This window comes from Argiope bruennichi, chromosome 5 (assembly GCF_947563725.1).
Source record: "Argiope bruennichi chromosome 5, qqArgBrue1.1, whole genome shotgun sequence".
NCBI lineage: Eukaryota > Metazoa > Arthropoda > Arachnida > Araneae > Araneidae > Argiope > Argiope bruennichi.
In genome coordinates this window covers 37,871,618-37,891,411 of record NC_079155.1, presented here as the reverse complement: position 1 = coordinate 37,891,411, position 19,794 = coordinate 37,871,618, and the positions used below count along the sequence as shown (strand labels likewise).

Genomic DNA, 19,794 nt, shown 5'->3' with positions numbered 1-19,794 from the left:
CCATGCCTTTTATTCCCTAAACACCCTTACACACTCAAATTTAACTTAATTTGATTTCTGAGAAAATTTATCTACGTCCGAAAGAAAAGATGGCATGGAGTATAATTTCAAAAACGGTTTTCTTTAAAATGAATAGGTTTTTTGAGGTGTTTTCTTTTTCAGATTAACTATTGAAAAAAAAGTATACAATTGAAATAAATTTAAAAAGAAAAAAAACAAGAATAAATAGTTAAATTCCTCAGCGTTTATTTTATCTATCACTAAGTTTAAAGTCATGCCAGCGAAATTAATTAAGAATTATTCGCTTTCAATGCAGTGACTTTCAAGACAAGCTTAAAGTTTGAAGCAGTCATCTTTGAACATCGATTTTCCATTAAGGATAATAGAGCAAAATCGGTTTAGTAATTAAATCGATTTGTAATTTGTCGAGAAATACTAATTCATGAAAAATGAAATTTAATGTTAATAGGATATTTCTCTACGCCTAGTAAATTAACAATTATATTTTCATTGAAATTCATTACATATAAAAATCTAGAATGTTTAAAAATTCATTTAAAACCGCGTCGAAAAATAGAGTAAAAATAAATTTTAATACCTCATTTTCTATTTGCAAAGGATGAAAATTTGTTAAAGCTGATTTATAAAAGAAGGCATTTGAAATATTGAAGCTTTAGGCAGTGATTTGTATTTTAATGCATATGTAATTTGAAATCATTTGAAATGCTTTAATACAATGTGTAACAGTGCCGTAGAAAATTGCATTGATTTTGAAGAAATTATTTTCAATTTTCAGAAAATTTATTGGATATCAATTTTAAAACTAATATGTTTTGAACTAGTTAAAAATATTTATATATTCATAAATTTAGAAAAAAAAATTCTTATTATTTCCGAATTTTATATTTTACTTATTCTGAAACGGTGAAAATAAATTTGTAATTGATGAATTTATTATATAATAACTTAAAATTTGGCTATAATAATTTTTTAAAAACTTTTAATCATATATGAAACAATATTGTAATGATTCATAAAGATTTATATGATAAAAATTTTCTATAGTTTAAGATGATTATATTACAGTCCTTATATGGCAGTGTTTTGCATGTGAAGATGAAATTTTTGTAATATTTTTAATTATGTAAATCATGAGTCTGAATTAGTTGAAAAATATCAGCGACTAGTTGTGAATGATATTAAAAATGTAGAAAATTGGTTTATCGTTTTTTACGTGAATCAATATAAAATGGAATACAATCCAACTATATCTGTATAAGTATTATTTATTTTTCCTTAAACTCAAGAAATTTAGCGTCAATTTTCCATTATTCTGAGTCGGTTTATACAAACTGAAATTACTGAAATTTTTGAATTATAATTTCTCGCTCAATTTTTTAAAAGAAATTAATACTTATAAGCTGTATTGTCAAATGAAATTGCAGAAATCTAATTTTTAGGGGAACTTGATATTATATTAAATTTAAGATATAAATAATTCATTGTTTGGCTGTATAATTTGACAGTTTAGAGAAAGAAAACAAAAATGTTCAGGACAATTTTGTTTATAACTAGATATTATGTCATTAAATATGATTATTGAATCTTCAAATCTATTTTATAAAAGGGAATTCAACGTTTAAAAAACAGCTTTATTTTACACAGAATATTTCTAACCGTGATGTTACAACTATGTCTTAAAATGCATCATTTCATTTCATTCTATTTAAACATTCCTGATGGATTTTTTTTTATAAAATTGCTTATTAAACATTTTGTATACTGCTGTAACTTAATGATTTTCTGCTATTGAATTTCATTTGCTAAGCAATTGAACGTGTATGAACTGACATGAGCAAAACATTCAAATGCCAACAAGTAGCGCATGGCTAATAATTATTTTAAGGATTTCACTTTGTCCTGACATTCATATTCAACTAATATTCATATTGAGAGGAGAAGACAACAGACTTGAAGCCATGGCACCGGGAGTGCTTAAAAAAATGCAAAGAGCATTGCAAAGAGGCAACCTGCGGGCCTTATCAGGTTAACTACCTGTCGCTAAACAATCGGATTTACAGCCCGTTCGTTGTTCATAGATAGGCAGTGCGCAGGTTGGGGAAAGGTACTGTCCCAGCGCATTGCGACAGTCCCTGCTGAAAGGTAACTTAAGTAATAGAACAAAGAGCGCACAGAGCAGAGCGGTGCGGGAATGCGGATATAACATAAAAAGAACACAACAAAAACGATCAGATAGATATATCTCATTATTATACTTAATATTTTCTTTTTGGCCCCGTAATATAAGCGGAAGCGCCGTTCCTCGGCCGCGAACTGACCCGTCTTGTGCGTTGCGAAAAGACGACATCAACAACAATTAGGGGACTATAAAGGGGTATTGGGTTTGAAGAAAGAGACACACAGACAGATTACAATCCATATTCTTTTTGGGTTACACACATAGAGAGAGTGACTGTCGTTCGTTGCACGAGAAAAGCGACGCAGTTCGATGTTTTTTTCCCATAAAGCACCGGGGCGGTCGTTGCATGTTGTTTCTTTCCCGCGCTCTGGGGGATGACACATTGATTACAGAGTGACAGCGACACAGACAGAGATAGATGGTGGCGAGCCCCTTCGAATTTCTTCAAAGAGGCTTCAGTTTCTGCCACTGGACAACGGCGGTCCTTGGCTTATTCAGCATCTCGCCCCAGTGCTTTGACTCGGCAGGGCCCGATTTGGACCCCATGACCAACCCGCCGATGGCCTCGTTCCGACCCACATTGTCCCAGTCCATGACCGTAACTGCCAGTGTCGTTTCTCGTATGTGCTCCCAAGATACGATGAATGAGAACGCCTCGTTAAAGACGGGGTTGAGAGTTGCTTTGTGGATGGCGGTCTTCCTTTTCTCCATCCTCTTATCTCCACGCATGAGCCAGACCTTAACATAAGGATCTAGAATAAAAATGATCATTAGAATCAATAGCTCATCATTTTCTACATAAACAATAATAAGTAAAAAATGCTTTTCACCAAGTTTTTATATGCAGACAGCATGTTAATGCATTCTATTAAGAAACTATTAAATATTGTTACGAATTTGTGATGCTGCTTCCGAGCATAGTTGGTTCCATCGAAGGTCCCGGAGCTTGGCGACCATTTGGCGACTTGGCGACGAATTTGGCGACTTTGGCGCCAAAATAGATTATTCTCGAAACATCGAGAAGTTTCCCGATCCGTCCATTAGGAACCGAGATACGCTTCGAACGTTCCTGATTGGTTGAGAGGCTTCTAGCCCCGCCTCCTGAGACCTATAAAAGGAGTGCGGGGTCGTCGTGAACCAGATCGGAGAATCGTAGTCGGAAGCGACAGAGAAGAGTAGTAGGGATCGACGGTGAAGAACTGGGATAAGCGGGGCAGCGACGGAGTCAAGCTAGTGCTGAACTAAGCTGTGCGCTACTGTCTGCAGTAGAGTCTTGTTGTATGTTGCACGTTTCGGCCGAAGATAATCGTCTTCTGTGCTGTATATAGTTGTCGTCTTTGTGCTGTGATGTGTGTCTTCGTGTAAATAAAAGTCGTTGTTTTTTTTCTACTGCCGCCTGCTGATTGAACGTTCTCCACACCATATAACTCCCACTATCCAAACGAACCCCGGAAATTTTGTAACAATATGAATATATTTTGTTTAATATGATTTTACAGTTTTTGGACAAAACACAAAAGATTCCATTAGGTAAACTAAAATCTGTTTTATTCTATTAATTTGTACTTCTTAAACTTGTAAGAATATTCCCATCAACGAAATATTCAAATGACAGCAATAACACATGGTTAATAATATTTTCATGGATTTTACTATTACATTCATACGTATGAAATATCTTTCTATATGTAGGTATTAATTTTTATATTAAGTTAAAATCGGGTACGATCTCTGAAAATAAAGATTTGTGGCACTTTTGTTGATTACATAACTTTTTAAAATAAATGTTATCATTATACAGAAAAAAAATAGCAAAAAATAATAATTATCAGCTTCACTCACTAAATTTTGTAAAAGTCAAACCAACTGATTAGTTTTTTTTTTTTTAATTTAATTTAGGGAAAAATTTAAATTTCGAGGTTCTAATTTCTTTTACTAATATTGTGATACACAAAATTGTTTGACTTGGGCAATATTGACATCTGTATCTTAAATCTGAATCTAATTCAGATTCAACAAAATATATCTAAAAAAAATTTAACCTTATAAATCTTAAGATCAAATACTTGCTGTCATTCTTGGCTTGCAGTCAATCATAGTTTTGCTTATAAATAATGGTTAGACGAGTTAAAAATCGTAATATTATTTTTCTTCTGAAAATTAAAGGAATTGTAAAATATATTCATAAGATACCATGTGGTTCTATTTCATTTAGATTGATGAAATAAATAAGAAATTAGAATTCTGTAATATATTGGATAAAAATTGTAAAGAACGCATAGCAAATATAATGGCAATTGCATTATATAAGGCATAATTGTACTGGCAGGTAAAAGGTAAATATTAAAATCCTAGACAAAGACATTATTTTTTAGAAATCCACAGCAATCTTCTTTATTCATCATTGTTTTAGGCTTCAAAGTTAAAACTTTTGTTTCTTTTTGCGAACTTTAAATTAGCGAAGTACCTGGTTTAGCATTTTTTTTTCGTGCGCTTTAAACTCGATATTTCTATCTTAAGATCTTACTTATATCTTAAGATTATTTCTATCTCATCTAAGACTTGATATTTCTATCGTATTTTTTAAGGTTTAATCTCTTCCAATATAATAATAAAATCTTCTGATATCAATAAACAACCAATTTTTTAAAGCTTTATTTTAAGGCAAAAAATGGAAGATAGCAGATATAGAACATATGTATATCAATTTTCATAGGCAAGAAGGCATGACGAATATTTATCTAGGGACGGTGTACAAGCTCATTGCCACGATTTATGGCAGTTTACCTGCTTGATGAGATAGCCCTTTCTTTGCTACTGCTTAACTAAAACAAAGAAGGGGTAATCTAATTAGATAAGTGGTTCGGCCCTATTAGGCATGAGAAGTCACGTGGTAGTCAAAGTGTTAAGCCTATTTTCGCTCTCGATTAAAACTTCTGTTTGATTGAATTCTTGATTGCTTGTACTATTTCTTTCCTCTGAGAAACAGAGGTTCCAGTGAGCTGTCTTCCGAGTATTCCTTATCATATTTTCAACTCCATTGATCAGCTAAGTCAAGCTTTGGATTAAGTGCAGCAATCTAAATATATTATACGGCTATTTATTCACATTTAATTGTTACTATTCAACAATAAGCCATAAGAGCGATTTTCGACCTATTTAATGTTTTATACATATATATACATACTTAGTTTGAAAATTCTGGGACAGCGTGTTGAAAATGGATGGCTCTAAGAAAAAATTGACTTGTATCCAAAATGTCTTAAAGGACTTTTGGAGCATTATCATCTCCTGATCGGTAATTTTCCCAGTTACCATTGAATATTTTTACAGTTTATTTTCATAATTACAAAAATTCTTTATAATATTTTCCAATTCTCTAAAGGTAAAATGTAATTTTTGTAAGTAAATTAATGATTTTTGTCAAAACTGGACTTTTATTTTTTATTTGGGATATGCTTAAGATACACATTTTTATAAAGAGGATGAATATACTTTTAATCAAAAAGACATATGAATGTATTAAGAGAAAATTCATTTTTTTTTAAAAATATTATTTTATTTTATTTTAAATTGTAATACGTAATAATTTTGGAACGCCTGTTAAATTTTTAATTTTGTAACTCATCCCCTTTATGCAACTAGCCATTCATATAAACTGTTTTATTAAAAGCTGAAGATGCAAAATGTTAAAAATAGCTCATATATATCAAAAGAAAATCTGAAGTATAGCTCTCATATGTCGAAAAAATTCTGTAGATAATTCTTATGTTTAGAATCTGATGGAAATATAAAAAAGTAAGAATGTGTGGCCAATAACATATTACGGGCTACTTAAATTTAAAATAATAATAATAATAATAATTCGGGAAAAAAATTTGGTACATTTACAGTACAAATTTCAGAATTTGAATTTGAAAAGAATGTGTGAATCTTAAGACAGAAAATTAAATATAAAATATCAAACAAAACAAATTAACTGTTAAAAAAATCATTAAATTCCATTATTTGTTAACACTATGCTGCCGATAAGGCGTATGAAATAAATAATATTTCAGAGCGAAAATTGCACGTCCTTTTTCATCCACAACTTTAGCACTCTTTATTGTATACATATGTATTTAAGTTACAAAATAACAAATTATTTATTACAATTATATCTTGAACTGTCTATTCCACGCACATTTTAGGGTCATATTATTTATATCCCTGATGCTCTTTTATAATATATTGCATTGTTTAGCTGATTTCACAAGTGACAAAAACAGCTGTGTATTGATCGAAAGGTGAGAGTTTCTTTGAATAGTTCGCAAACATGTGACTAAGTTTCACGCGAAGACAATCTAACATTTTTCAAAAGGTATTGGAGACTTTAAAGTAAACTGATTTTCAAAAGATAATTGAAGACATTTTTTGAGTTTCATGTTATTTTCGAACACTTGCTTCAATGAATCTTTTCAGCCTTTTTATGTTAATTTTCATAGATATAAATTTTATCTATATATATTCTCTTTTGCAGATATCTCAGTTTCAGAACAACAATAAGCTATCACTTTCATATGCATTATCAGTTTATAGATAGATTTACTATAATTCGCCTTTTATATTTGAAAGAAAAGAAATAAATCAATCTATTTTTTAACTGTATCGAATATGCTATTCAAAGTTTATTTAAATCAGCTCGCAGGTAACTGATTTAAATTCCTCATCGATTATTTTTATGCCTATGGAATTAATTTCCGAACCTACACATTGAAACATTATTTTAGAAGCCATAAATATTGAAGTGGAAATGTCGCTGCCAGAACATATAAGACTGGCCATAACTTCATTAACATAAATAAAAATTATCTCTAGCACATAGTAGCCTTCAAATTAGCAAAAAAAAAAAAAAAAAAAAAAAAAAAAATGAACAAAAGTATGAAATGCTCTTTTTATTGTTTCATTGCATTATTTATTGTTTTGTCATCTTTTTAATGTTATATCGTACTTCTATTCAACTAAAATATCCGTATAGAACATAATACTGAAGAAAATAAATATTTGAAGGACTGAGAAATAAATATAGTTTTAATGACTTTTTCTTAACACGATGCTTTAATTAGATTTAATATATTTAAAATGTTCCAAATCTTTTAATTTTTGAGAAAATTATATAAAATTGATAATGAAGGTCTTGATAAAACATTAAAATGACAATGCATATGCATCTTATGTTTTTAAAATTTTTAGGTAGTTAAAGTCAATTTTAGTTCATCAAAACACCAAATTCTTATGAAAAATTCACCGTGTGCATAAATGAATCTCTCAGAAAATTGTCTTTTGATTGGAATTATAATTTTTTTTATTCCAAATAAATTAATGTAGAATAATAAGGAACAAGTAATAAAAATAAATTATAAATTGAATCACCAGGAATGTTTCGAAATTTTTTAAAGTTGTATTATATTTCATTTAAAAAATAGTATGTTTCATTTTAAATTTAAAAAATATATTTGTTATATTTATATTCCAATTGTATGCATGAAAAAAGTTCATTACTCGAAGTGCCTGCTTAAGCAAAAATGCCCAGTAGAGTCCACCATTCCCTTAAACCGAATGCAATGAAGAATTCCATGAATCAGAGAATCATAATAACAATCGATTGTAATCTTTTAATCCAAATACCCTCTTGATAATTAGTTTTTTTTTTAATTAAGTGTATCCTCAAAAAAGTTGAAAATGTTTGGAAAAGAATGATAATATTTCTTTGAAGATATAACTTGCGATTTAATTATTACTTTTTTTATTTGGGTTTGTGGAAATTAATCTGTTGTAATAAATTTTCAGTGTTATTTTTATTCCCCATTTAAATGCAGAAAGTTGTAAAGAAAAAAGAAGTTATTTAAACTTATTATTAAATGCATGTATATTATCAGAGAAAAAAATATATATATTTAACGAAAATAAATAGATTGTGTTTTATGTCTAATCATCAATATCTAATATAAGAATTATATACTATTTCATCGTGTAATATTCAACTTCAGTTTCAAAACAAACTGGCCTCAAATAAATAGTTACAATATATTTTATTACTAATTTTAAAGACTTTCACTCGAGTTGTTTGAAGATCTTGTTCGTAAACTTCCTGTCTTTACTGTCTCTTTGATGAAGTAAATGTTTCTTTTTAAGAAACTCTTAAACTTTTACGACGCAAAACGAACAATATTCTTCAGCAGGCGATTTCTTTTTACACCATCTTAACATCTTTTACAATTCGTGAAGGCAACCATTTTACCAACCATCTAGGGACTCAAACAAAGCTTGCAAAGTGACACTTTATCTCAGCCTAAATACCATGACAAGGATATTTGCAGAATAATAAACAAGACAGGGATCAATAAAAACGACAAACAGCCGCTCGAAACGAAAGAAACGAGGAATAAAGCGTGGAACATTCTTGTTCTGGTTAGAATTTTTTTTCCTTCTTCTTTCCAATTCGTTTTCAATCTAACAACTGAATAGCAGATGTTCACAATGCAATATCTATTTTTAGAAAGACCGTTTTCTCTTGTAACTGGAACACATCATTGAACATCCAATAGAATTCCCTCTTCAGTTCCAAGTTTATCGGTTTAACCAGAAGCAATGTAATAGCTTCATCTAACTGCTAAACCCTTAAGCAATTGCCCTCTTAAACTATCTTCACGCCATTGGCAATAATGTGTCACTTAGAAAAACCTCGGGCGGAAATTGCCCGTGTATAATCGGGAAAGCATTTGGATTGCTGGATAGAATGAAATGAGTGAAACAGTTCTTCATTCGTATTTTTCTTAAGAACGTAAGAAGATGTTTTAGGTTTAAATTGTAATGATAAGCCAGAGGATGATTATTTCAAGTTCAAATATGCTTAGTTTAAAGCAGCTAAGCAATAATCTATATGATATCTTTAAGCGGGACATTCTTTTTAATTCTTTAATGGGTAACTACTTTCAACTTAGCGAGCATTAAGTTAATCATCAATTAAGCATCAATTTAGAAGAGTAGACATTTTCCTCTTTTGGATTTTAAACTTCCTGAATTGCTTAAATTGCACCACATAATCGAACACATTTTATTGCAAAGGTTTCTGCTTTCATTCGCAATGCCTCCAATATTTTGAATGCTCATTAGTTTTATTTCAATAATTCAAAAGTTAGATCTCAGCAACTTATAATTTCTGTTATTTGATTTCCGCTCCTTCGGATAGGAAATCGATTAAATTTTTGGGGAGAAATGTAACAAAGAATAATTCCATTATATTTTTGGAAAATTGATTTGTCATCATCTTAATATTGTTGATATATAATATACATAATATGCATACGTTAATCTGAAAAAAAAAATCATAAAATGTTCATTTTGTCTACTTGAAAAATGTCCATTTATGACAAATTGATCCAGAAAAGTTTTACCTTTTTATGCATCAAATCATATTTTTAAAGCAAGATAATTCTAAAATCAAAGAACAAATCTTTATGGTACAGCCGACTAATACAAATGTTTTTTGAATATAAATATAAGGACGGGAATGACGTGATAAGATTATGATACAAAGAATCGGCATAAAACGAAACCTACATTGTACCATACAAAATCGATTGTATGAATTTCTTCTAAACACTGCTCATAATAATTATTCATAATTAAGTCTTGCCATTTGTACATGCCATTTGTAATACATGCTTGTAGGTACTGATTAAGTCTTGTACATATATTTTAGAATTAATTCTAACAAGATTCCTGTAGCTTTTGAAGCTGCTTGTTTGTAAGAAATATTTGGCCTTGGAGAAATTATGCAAGCATTGTTTGATCCATTGTATATTATATATTTCAAGCATGTACTACTGCTTCCTATTGACACAAGACTTTGCATATCCCCAAGATGCTATTCGATACTTTGAATGCTATAAAATATCATGAAAAGACAGCAATAATATTGTAGAGTATTTTGTGCCAACTAAGCTAGTAAACGCAGTTTTGAATAATTATGCGTCAAATTTACTAGGAAGAAACAGCAGCAAACTATGCTTAAGGTAACAGTGCGTTTACAATGTACCATTGTTAATTTCAAGCATATAGGTTACGATGGACGAAGTTTTGGATTATTATATCCAAATATTAAAAAGACTCTCAAGTAAAAGAGGCTATAAAATAATTAATTCTGCAAGTCTAATTTTTGTCTCTTTCTTGTGCTTATCAGAAATGTCATCTTTGAAATTGTACTCATAATGCATCATTGTTGGGTCCAATGATATATTTGATGGTGGATAAAGGTTGTACTTATGCAAATGGCTAATTATAGTCACTTGTTACGAAGAAACTCGATTAAAAGAAGATGTCAAGTAACAATGAAAGTCTAATTTGTGTTTTTTTTTAATGTGTTTATGAGAAATACTTGACATCTTTGAAACTGCATCATTGTTGGATCTAATCATATAATTGAAGGTGGATGAAGTTATAATTATCCAAATGGCTAATTATAGTCAGTTTTTATGAATAAACGCAAGTAAAGGCTGTAAGGTAATTATGCAAGTCTAATTTTTGTCTGTTTCTTGTGTTTACGAGAAATGCTTGATACCTTTGAAATTATACTCATAATGCATCATTGTTGGGTATAATTGATGGTGCATGAGGGTTGTACTTATGCAAATGGCTAATTATAGCCAATTGTTACGAAGAAACTCGATTAAAAGAAGCTGTAAGGTAACAATGCAATGTTTGTGTCTAATTTGTGTCTTTTTCTTGTGTTTATGAGAAATACTTGACATCTTTGAAACTGCATCATAATGCATCATTGTTGGATCCAATCATATAATTGAAGGTGGATGAAGTTATAATTATCCAAATGGCTAATTATAGTCAGTTTTTATGAATAAACGCAAGTAAAGGCTGTAAGGTAATTATGCAAGTCTAATTTTTGTCTGTTTCTTGTGTTTACGAGAACTGCTTGATACCTTTGAAATTATACTCAGAATGCATCATTGTTGGGTATATGGTGGATGAAGGTTATAATTATCTAAATGGGTAATTATAATTAATGGTTAAGAAGAAGCTAGAATCAAAGAGGCTGTAAGTTAAGAATGCAAGTCTAATTCCGTTTCTTTTAGTTTGTTTCTTTTAGAAACTTCTACAAATCTTCAAATATTTTCTCATAGTTTTAGAATCTCTACATATAATACATGACGCGAATGTTTATAATGTTGAATTGTGATAGAAGAATAACCGCAGCATGAATATAACGCGATTTTACCTGTTCCTTAATCTAAACGTTTCTATCAAAAATATTATTTGCGCCAATCAAATATTATTTGATTGAAACTTCCTTATTATTATCGAAATCAGCTTAGGCAAAGCGGTTCATTTTGATTCATAACGCAGATAGTATTTCTTCTGAAAATAACTTCTGAATTATCAAATATTAGTATCTATGTTCAAAAATTTATTATTGATACATCAAAATTATACGAACACTTCTCATTCGTATTTTAGCTTTTGTGATTACTGCATCATGAAGCATCTAATATCCATCTTGTTTCTAAAAAACTCGTAAAACTCTCGACTAAAATTGAAAAAGTCAGACATGGTCTGATATATTCTCTTGCAAGATTTGAGAAAGCAAATAAATATTTTATCAACAGAAATGAATCCCAAATATCCATTAAGAAATATTATATTATTTTTCCGTTAAAATTACAACGTTAAGAATATATAGTTGAACCGTCATTAACACTGTATATTATATTAAAGGTTAATATGTTAGAATTTAATATAATATGATTTAATTTGATTCAGGATTTAAAATTAATATTCAGGATTTAAAAATAATGATTTTTTACTTTTAATTAAATTCTTTCACCAAAATACGCAATGTGCTTCTGTTATTAATGTTTTGTATTTTATGGCTAGAAATAATATGTGCTTTATTTGATTTTAAACATGTATATTCTGTAAAATTTCCTTTATGTTTAATACCTAATAAAAGTATGGGCATCCCCCTCCTCTTAAAAAAACAAATAACTCTCAAAATTTAAAATTATTGGCAAAGTAATTTCAGAGAAGTAAAACATTTTAAATTATACTTTATAGCATAGTTTCAGAATTTAAAGTGGCACTTAATGTGAGCAATAAAGATTCAATTGCTATAAGAATTTCAAAGATCTAGAAAAAAGAAGAAAAAAGAAAACACCTACTAAATGTCATTTATCTAATAATGGACGATATTATCATAATTCCAAGAACACTCTCTTCCAGAAAGTCTAGCCCATTATCGGCTGACCCCGCCTCTACGAAGAATCCGGAAGAATTCTTCGAAGAGGGGGATCGAGCCGAGGCCCTTAACGAAAACTGATTGACCGATGGAAAGGGACGGACTCACCGGATGCTCCAGTGATGTCTTTTGCTTTCAGTTTCCTGGCCTTGATGAAGCCGATGGTCAATTCGCTGGTTCGGGGCACGTACATCAAGCTCACCAACAGATCGCCAAGCTGCGAAAGAAGAAGAAAAGGGTCAATGTTATTATGTAGCCGGCTAAATGAATCTTTGTTTATGTCCTCTGCAACTGGACATGAAGATAAACACTCCATTTCCGTGGGCGAAATAAATTGAGTTTAATGAAACGCTTAAATAGAGTTGTCAGTATCTCTTGTAAATGGAGATGCTTAGAAGGACTCCAGTAATCGGCAGCTAATTTTTCTTGTTTGCTATTTCTGTTCTTTTCTTACTTTATACATTTAAGGAACTGAATTGTATTTCAGTCTCAATATAATTAAAAATAATTTTGGCTTAGGAGGCATGCATGCATGTATGTCCCACAACTTGTAAATCATTTGTCTAAATATAATCAAATTTTGCACACATTATTCAAGGCAAAAAAGAGCACTGTCAACCTCTCAGAGTATGAAAATCGTTCGAATATATAGAATTAATTAGAAATTAACTAAAATTTTACATTTTTTTCCATAGTAACTTTGGAAAAAATCATTCCAGAAAAATATTTTTATGCAAACTTAAAACTGATTTTTTTTTTATCAAAAGATAACAACTTAATTTCTTTTAATTGTTAATTACAATGTTATTATTTTTTTTAAAAAAAATTAAAACAAACGATTTTGAAATTAGGAATTCTACTGTGTTAGGAAAATTTATATTCCATTTCCATTAATATCTTTTTAATAACTGTTTTATTAATTTTTAAAATAGTGATTAGCAATTACTAAAAGAAAACACCAGTTCTCTGATCAAGTTCAGAGAAGAATTAGAAAAATAAGCCTTTGATGAGAAGATTAAATATTTTTTTTCCTTTTAAATTGAACAAAAGTATATACATAAAGATATTCTCAGAACACATTATCAAAATTCGGAAAAAAAACCTTGATAGCAGATGATTAAAAATTTGTATTAGGTACAGCTTTTGGTTCGGTTCATTTTCCTGTTTTTTATATTGAAGAATTAACTATTTCGTTAATAGTCTGGATGTTCTTAAAACTTTTTTTTAAATTTCATTATTTGTCAATATAATTTGCAGTAATAATATAGCAAATATCGTTAAAAAAATGTCAGCCATCGATGAATTTTAAAATTCTTCTGGTGATGTTATAATTTTAAATTGACAGAAGCATTTCAGACGGTAAAAGCATTTTGTATACATTATTATAATTTATACAAAAGTATATTTAGGATAAAAATATTTTACATGAAAAGTTTCCATTCCAAACAATGCCGGGAATATTAACTAGTATAGAATAATTTGCATTAAATTTCAAGAAAAAATTCAACATGTGAAAAAAATGGCCTGAATTCAAGGGCATTGTATCGCATTATTCCTATTCATCAGTTGTTGAAAAGAACTGATATAAAACATTCATTGACCAAATTCCTTTCATAAAAGTTTTAAAACCTAACAGATTTTCGTAAATTATAGTCGGTATAAAGGTTTCAGAGGAACTGTAGTCATGCAATAATTATAATGCAATATGTATTAAAAACTCGCTTTTAAAGGCTCATTATTATAATAATAATTCAGCAATTAACATTGGTAAAAAACGCTCCTTTGAAATCGGAACTCATTATGATATATTTGTGACTGCTATTGATGCATTCTTCGAATTATTACAGCAGCCCCATAAAAAAGATGAAAAAATCTAAACTAATACAGAATAATTATACAATAATGGCTAAATAAAATAAATTATAAATGTTTCAGGAACATATTATAAAATTCGGCAATAAATGATGTTGAAAATTAATTGAATTTGAAATAAAAATATATGTTACATTACTGTCATTGATATTGCTTCATTTTTCAAACGTGTCATGCCTTATGTATAAGGCTTCGAAAAATGTTACAATAATAATAGAGTACAAATCAATGAAATCGAATTCGTTTCATTTTTGAGGGATATAATACAATAAAAAATTCAGCACATAATATTGTTTTAAATAAGACCTATATAATTACAATTGCTTCACCCCTCAATTATTAGGTCAGCCTTGAATAAAATATTAAAAAAATTACTATGATGGAATATTTTTATTGACAAATAATTTATTAATAAAATTGTATCAAACTTTTTAATACCTAATACTTGCGTTTAATTATCAGTTGGAATACATTCCTCGAAAATTTAATTATTACAAAAATGATTAATTTTGTTCATAGCCAAAAATGAATCCTCCAGATTTATTGAAAATATTATGTCATCATTATTGGTATAATTAAAAATTTTATAAATCGTGCATTTATTATTATTTTTTTCGTTTTGAAATTAAGTAATTAAAAAAATATATTTCTAGTATTTTGCTCTTTACTTTGTATTTTGTCAGGATAAAAATGACTTTAATAAGAACTGCATTACATTTTACCGTAATTAAAGCAAAATAAGCATTATGCTGTAATTGATAGAAGGTTCAGATAATATTTTCTTTTAAACACCATTAATTACTTTCAGAAGAAAATAAGGCATGCTTATTTTTACAAACACGGCATAATTAAAATTGGAAGTTTCAAATAAATTCTTAAATATACATAGGTTAAGGTAAAAATAAAATAATTGAAGCACTTAAATAAAATAATTGAAGAACTTTTACAGAAGATAAACTTTTCTTAAAAAAATGTTTAAATTTTGTACATAGTATTGTCCTCATTCATTTGATAGAGTTTGATAAATTTTCAGCATCCCAGATAATATAATTTCCTGCACAATATTGTCTTATGTCGTGTGAAATTATATTATACAATATTCATTCAGTAATATATCATGCAAAACTGCACAATATATATATATATATATATATATATATATATATATATATATATATATATATATATATATATATATATAATTTCAAAGTCAGGTTAACATTAGCAACTTATAAATATCTGCTAAGTAAATTTTAGAATGAGAAATGAAGAATTCTTCATAGAATTCAGATTTTTCATTAGTATTGGAATTTTTATCATTTCTCTTTTCACATTCATAAGCCGAAAGGGCAACTTTTTTTTAGAATTTTAAAATCATTTTTATATGGACAAAAATTGAATTCGAGTGTACCTAATAAAACAATTTGATATCATTACAGCTTTAACTTACCTGAATTATCTTATTCTAAATTTTTAAAAGATTATAAAATGTAATAATTATTTTAAATAATAATTTTTAAAAAAAATAATATATTTTTCATAAAAATATTATGATTTTGATTATAATTCATTAAATTAGTGTTCGAATGTAATTTTTGTAGCTAATTTTTTAATTACTAAAATGCCATGAACATTTTCAATCGTCATAATTTAAGAAAATTTAAACTAAATAAATCTTGTTTTCTACCGTTTGAAAAATTCTAAATTGTATTCCTTTTTTTTAAGAAAAACTTCGGATTTATATTTAACATATGAGGAGAGGCAAAATAGAAGCAAGAGATATTTCTGTAAACTTTAAAAAAAATTAATTAACTAAACATTCTAATGCAAATGTTTCCATGATGATTTTGAAAATATAAAAAAAAATCATAAGAAAAATGTTCCGTAGTTTCAATACTTGATTTTTATTTGGATAAATTCGATTATATAATCCTTACAAACTAAATGAAAGTACGAAACTCAAAAACACACAATATAAAGCAAAAAGTAAATTGCCGAATTCACACACCCCTCTACGAAAGTTGCAAGGCTAATTTGTTGAATTGATAATCCTGTTTGAATTTATGCCTGTTTGAATAGAATTGGAGGATGTCACGCAATAAATCCTATATATCAGAAAAATTTATTTTGATAAATTAAAAAAATCAATCGTAAATTCAAGTGTACTAGATCTCGCTGTACGTCTCTGCTTCTTAACACGCGATCGAAATCAGATCAATAATTAAAAATTGGACTAAAATTCACCAAATCCAACACGATTATATTCAATCAATTTATTCCAGCCTAATTATTTCTTCGAGTCTCTCTCTCTTTTTGCTCCACACTTTTCATCATTAAGGAAATACTCGTTTGTCTGAGGATACATCACCAACATCAGAGTCACGTTACAACAAGATGTAGTTCCTCTACTTTCCCATAATTCATCTACATATTAATAAACATTCCCACAAAAGATATTTTGATGTCCCTCAAATTTAGATGCTTAAAATTTCAATATTATTTTAAACAAATCCAAATTATATATATATATATATAAATAAGAGAAATTTGATTGAAATAAATCTTTGGATCGGCTCACTTATATAAAAAAGATAGAAATACAAATTCATTTTATCACAAACGATTAAATAAAAACCATCGTGGGAGTGGTCTTCCTAAAACTTTATCGCATACTCTCTAATAAAGATGTTATAACAGAGAACGCCTTACATGGCGCTGGCGTACAATAGTTATCAAATATTAACTTTTGAAGTGAATTTAGCATTTTTATTGAATCTATGGTGTCAACTTTGGCGAGTTGTTTGACGATTTATCCTGGCATGCAGTTAATAACATCTTAAAATCTAATTTGTGATTTAGATACATTTTTCCCAACCAATTAAAACCAAAATTTGACAAAAAGCTGCATTTCTAGTTACAAAATCCCATACCAAATTTCATATATTTAAATCATTGCGTTTTTGAATTATCGAATTTATATGTTTGTGGAAGCACAGACCGACAGACGGTCAACTCAAAACTTACTGGATGTCTGTACTATAGATGTTAAATCTGTATACCGAATCTTATTCATTTAGCTCTCTCGATTTGTGTTAAATTACATTCGAACAGCAGGTCCCACAGGCGTCCTCTGAATGGATTTTGTAAAACATTTGACAGAAATTTACAAATTTGGTGTAAATATCACATTAAGTATTTTTGAGTTGTCTTTGTCAAAGACAGATAGATGGACATTTTCTAAAAATGTATTTTTTGAATTCAGGGAGATCTAAAACTTGGAGATACGTGAAAATCTCGAGTTCCAATTTTTTTACTGTACTCTACTTTTCCTATACTACATATAAAAGAAAGTAAAAAGATGAAACATGTTAATGCTAGGGTAATTTCGGAAAATATTAATCTTTATATTCAAGGAACAGGGACATCAAATACGAAGTATTACCGTAATCATCACTGTTCCACGTATATCCGTACTTTTATCACCCATCTTTTCCGTATTTCCTTCTTAGAAAAAGCAATAAAAAGTAATATCTACCGCATAGCAATTACTGTGGTCCCTAAATAATTAGTACAATGATGCGAAACAAACGACTCACAATTGGATAAATGATCGAAATTAACGTTTTTTCCTCTTCTTTTTTTACCGAAGGTCATTCTCAAGATTGCTAGAATTCTAGCGTCTACTGTAACTCCATTAGGAAAATTGAGTTTGCACTCCCAAAAGAGTGCACATGAAAAAAATATTCTTATTGAAGCAATTCTATTAAATATTACAGCATTCTTAATAATTATCAGTATTTTGTTTGACCGCGCCACGTTTAAGTGAAGTTCGTCCAGTTCTACTAACTCAACAATTTGCGAAATTCTATATAAACTGGAATGATTTTGAAAATACATTTACATTGATGCCCAAGAGAGAATTTTTTTAAACAACTTTTTTCCTTTTAATAAATTTCAGGACAATTTTTTTCGTCATGCCCACTTCCAGCTGGCACTACTTGCTTGATATTTAATATATTAATGATTTAATTAATGATGTTGTTACTTATGGCACTTTACAAGCCCGCTGACAGATCCGTCAGGGATTTAAGCCAAGTGAGCGTCTCTTGTTTTATCAGTAGCGCCATCTAGGAGTAAGAGTGCGACTTCATGCGTCACATTCGCTAGCATAACCCCTTTTTACAGGGGGGCACATTCTCACAGATAGAGTACAGAAAAAGAACAAACATGCCCGAACCAGGACTCGAACCTGGGACGACCAGATAACGGGGGAAGACGTGCTATTCCTATACCAGGAAGCCGGCGATTTAATTAATAATTTCAGTATAACACTTTTAGTATAATAATGTATATATTGAGTTAATCCTGCTCATTGAACGTTTCAGAGATCGTTCTTTTCAGTTGACCAGGATATAAAAATTATGAGTTTATAGCATAAAAATATGATATGTTTATGAAGAAGATTGATCAAAAAATGCTTTATATCTCTATCTGTATTTTAAAGTTTGTAAACAATTTATATCTATCTATGCTATCTAATACTATTAATTTTTAATCCTTTGAGAAATCAAATATAGCGCAGGAGGCAATTCAAGAGTCGTTTTTGCTAACTGACAGCGATATAAAATAACTTATAATCTCGAAAAACATGAAATACCCAGGGAAAAATATCAAATTAAATACAATTTAATGACACTTCAGTAATAATAGATATAAAACTTAATAAAATAGAGAGATAAATTGATAATAGATATGACAATTAATAAAATAGATAATAAATTTCAACATGAATTTAAAAATATAAATGTTTGCTATATTGCTAAACAATTCATAGAATTACTATTTTCTCATTAAATGAAATCTGACTTATCAATAATTAAAAACACATTCTAAATTTCCACGATGAGCAAATTCAAGATTTATTAAGCTTAACTTCATTAATAAAACCTCAAAATCATAAAAACAAAAGTGTTTTATGCCATCCTTAGTTGCAAAAAAAATGACGGTCTGAAAAATTTCTTATGAACAGTGTGGTAAATTTTTTCTTCTTGGAACTAATTCAACGTGATTGTTAACTCATCACAGCATACGATAAGTTGATTTTCCTTAAGCCTTATAAACGTTCACGCTCAACCGAATTTTTTCATAGGAATTCAATCTAATCTTAGTTTCTGGCTGAGAAATATCTTTTTGGAAAACAAATGAAAAAAAATGGTTTTTATTTTATTCTCCACCAACTGAAAAGAGATCGTTAAAAGTCTTTATTTCTTACATTATCTCATCGGTAGATTCGTTCATCAGCATAAAAATTTGTTGATGATTTTATTGTTCTAAAATAAATTTTAAATTACAAAAAATACATATTTATTTAATTTTGATAATTGAAATTTTTTATACACGTTTAAACTATTTTATAACATTAAAAGGAAAC

General features: G+C 28.9%; 1 protein-coding gene across 2 annotated transcripts in view; it reads right to left on the bottom strand.

The window, feature by feature from the left end:
- Nucleotides 1–1,063: 1,063 nt before the first annotated feature.
- Nucleotides 1,064–19,794, bottom strand: part of LOC129969666 (synaptotagmin-7-like) — a 292,924-nt gene continuing 274,193 nt past the window's right edge. For both annotated transcript variants that reach the window (XM_056084322.1, XM_056084323.1), the window contains exons 7-8: nt 12,600–12,708; nt 1,064–2,952 (exon numbers count right to left, since the gene is read on the bottom strand). In XM_056084322.1, coding sequence (XP_055940297.1) covers nt 2,645–2,952; nt 12,600–12,708 — 417 coding nt within the window. In that variant the 3' untranslated portion in view covers nt 1,064–2,644. The remainder of the gene's footprint in view (nt 2,953–12,599; nt 12,709–19,794) is intronic.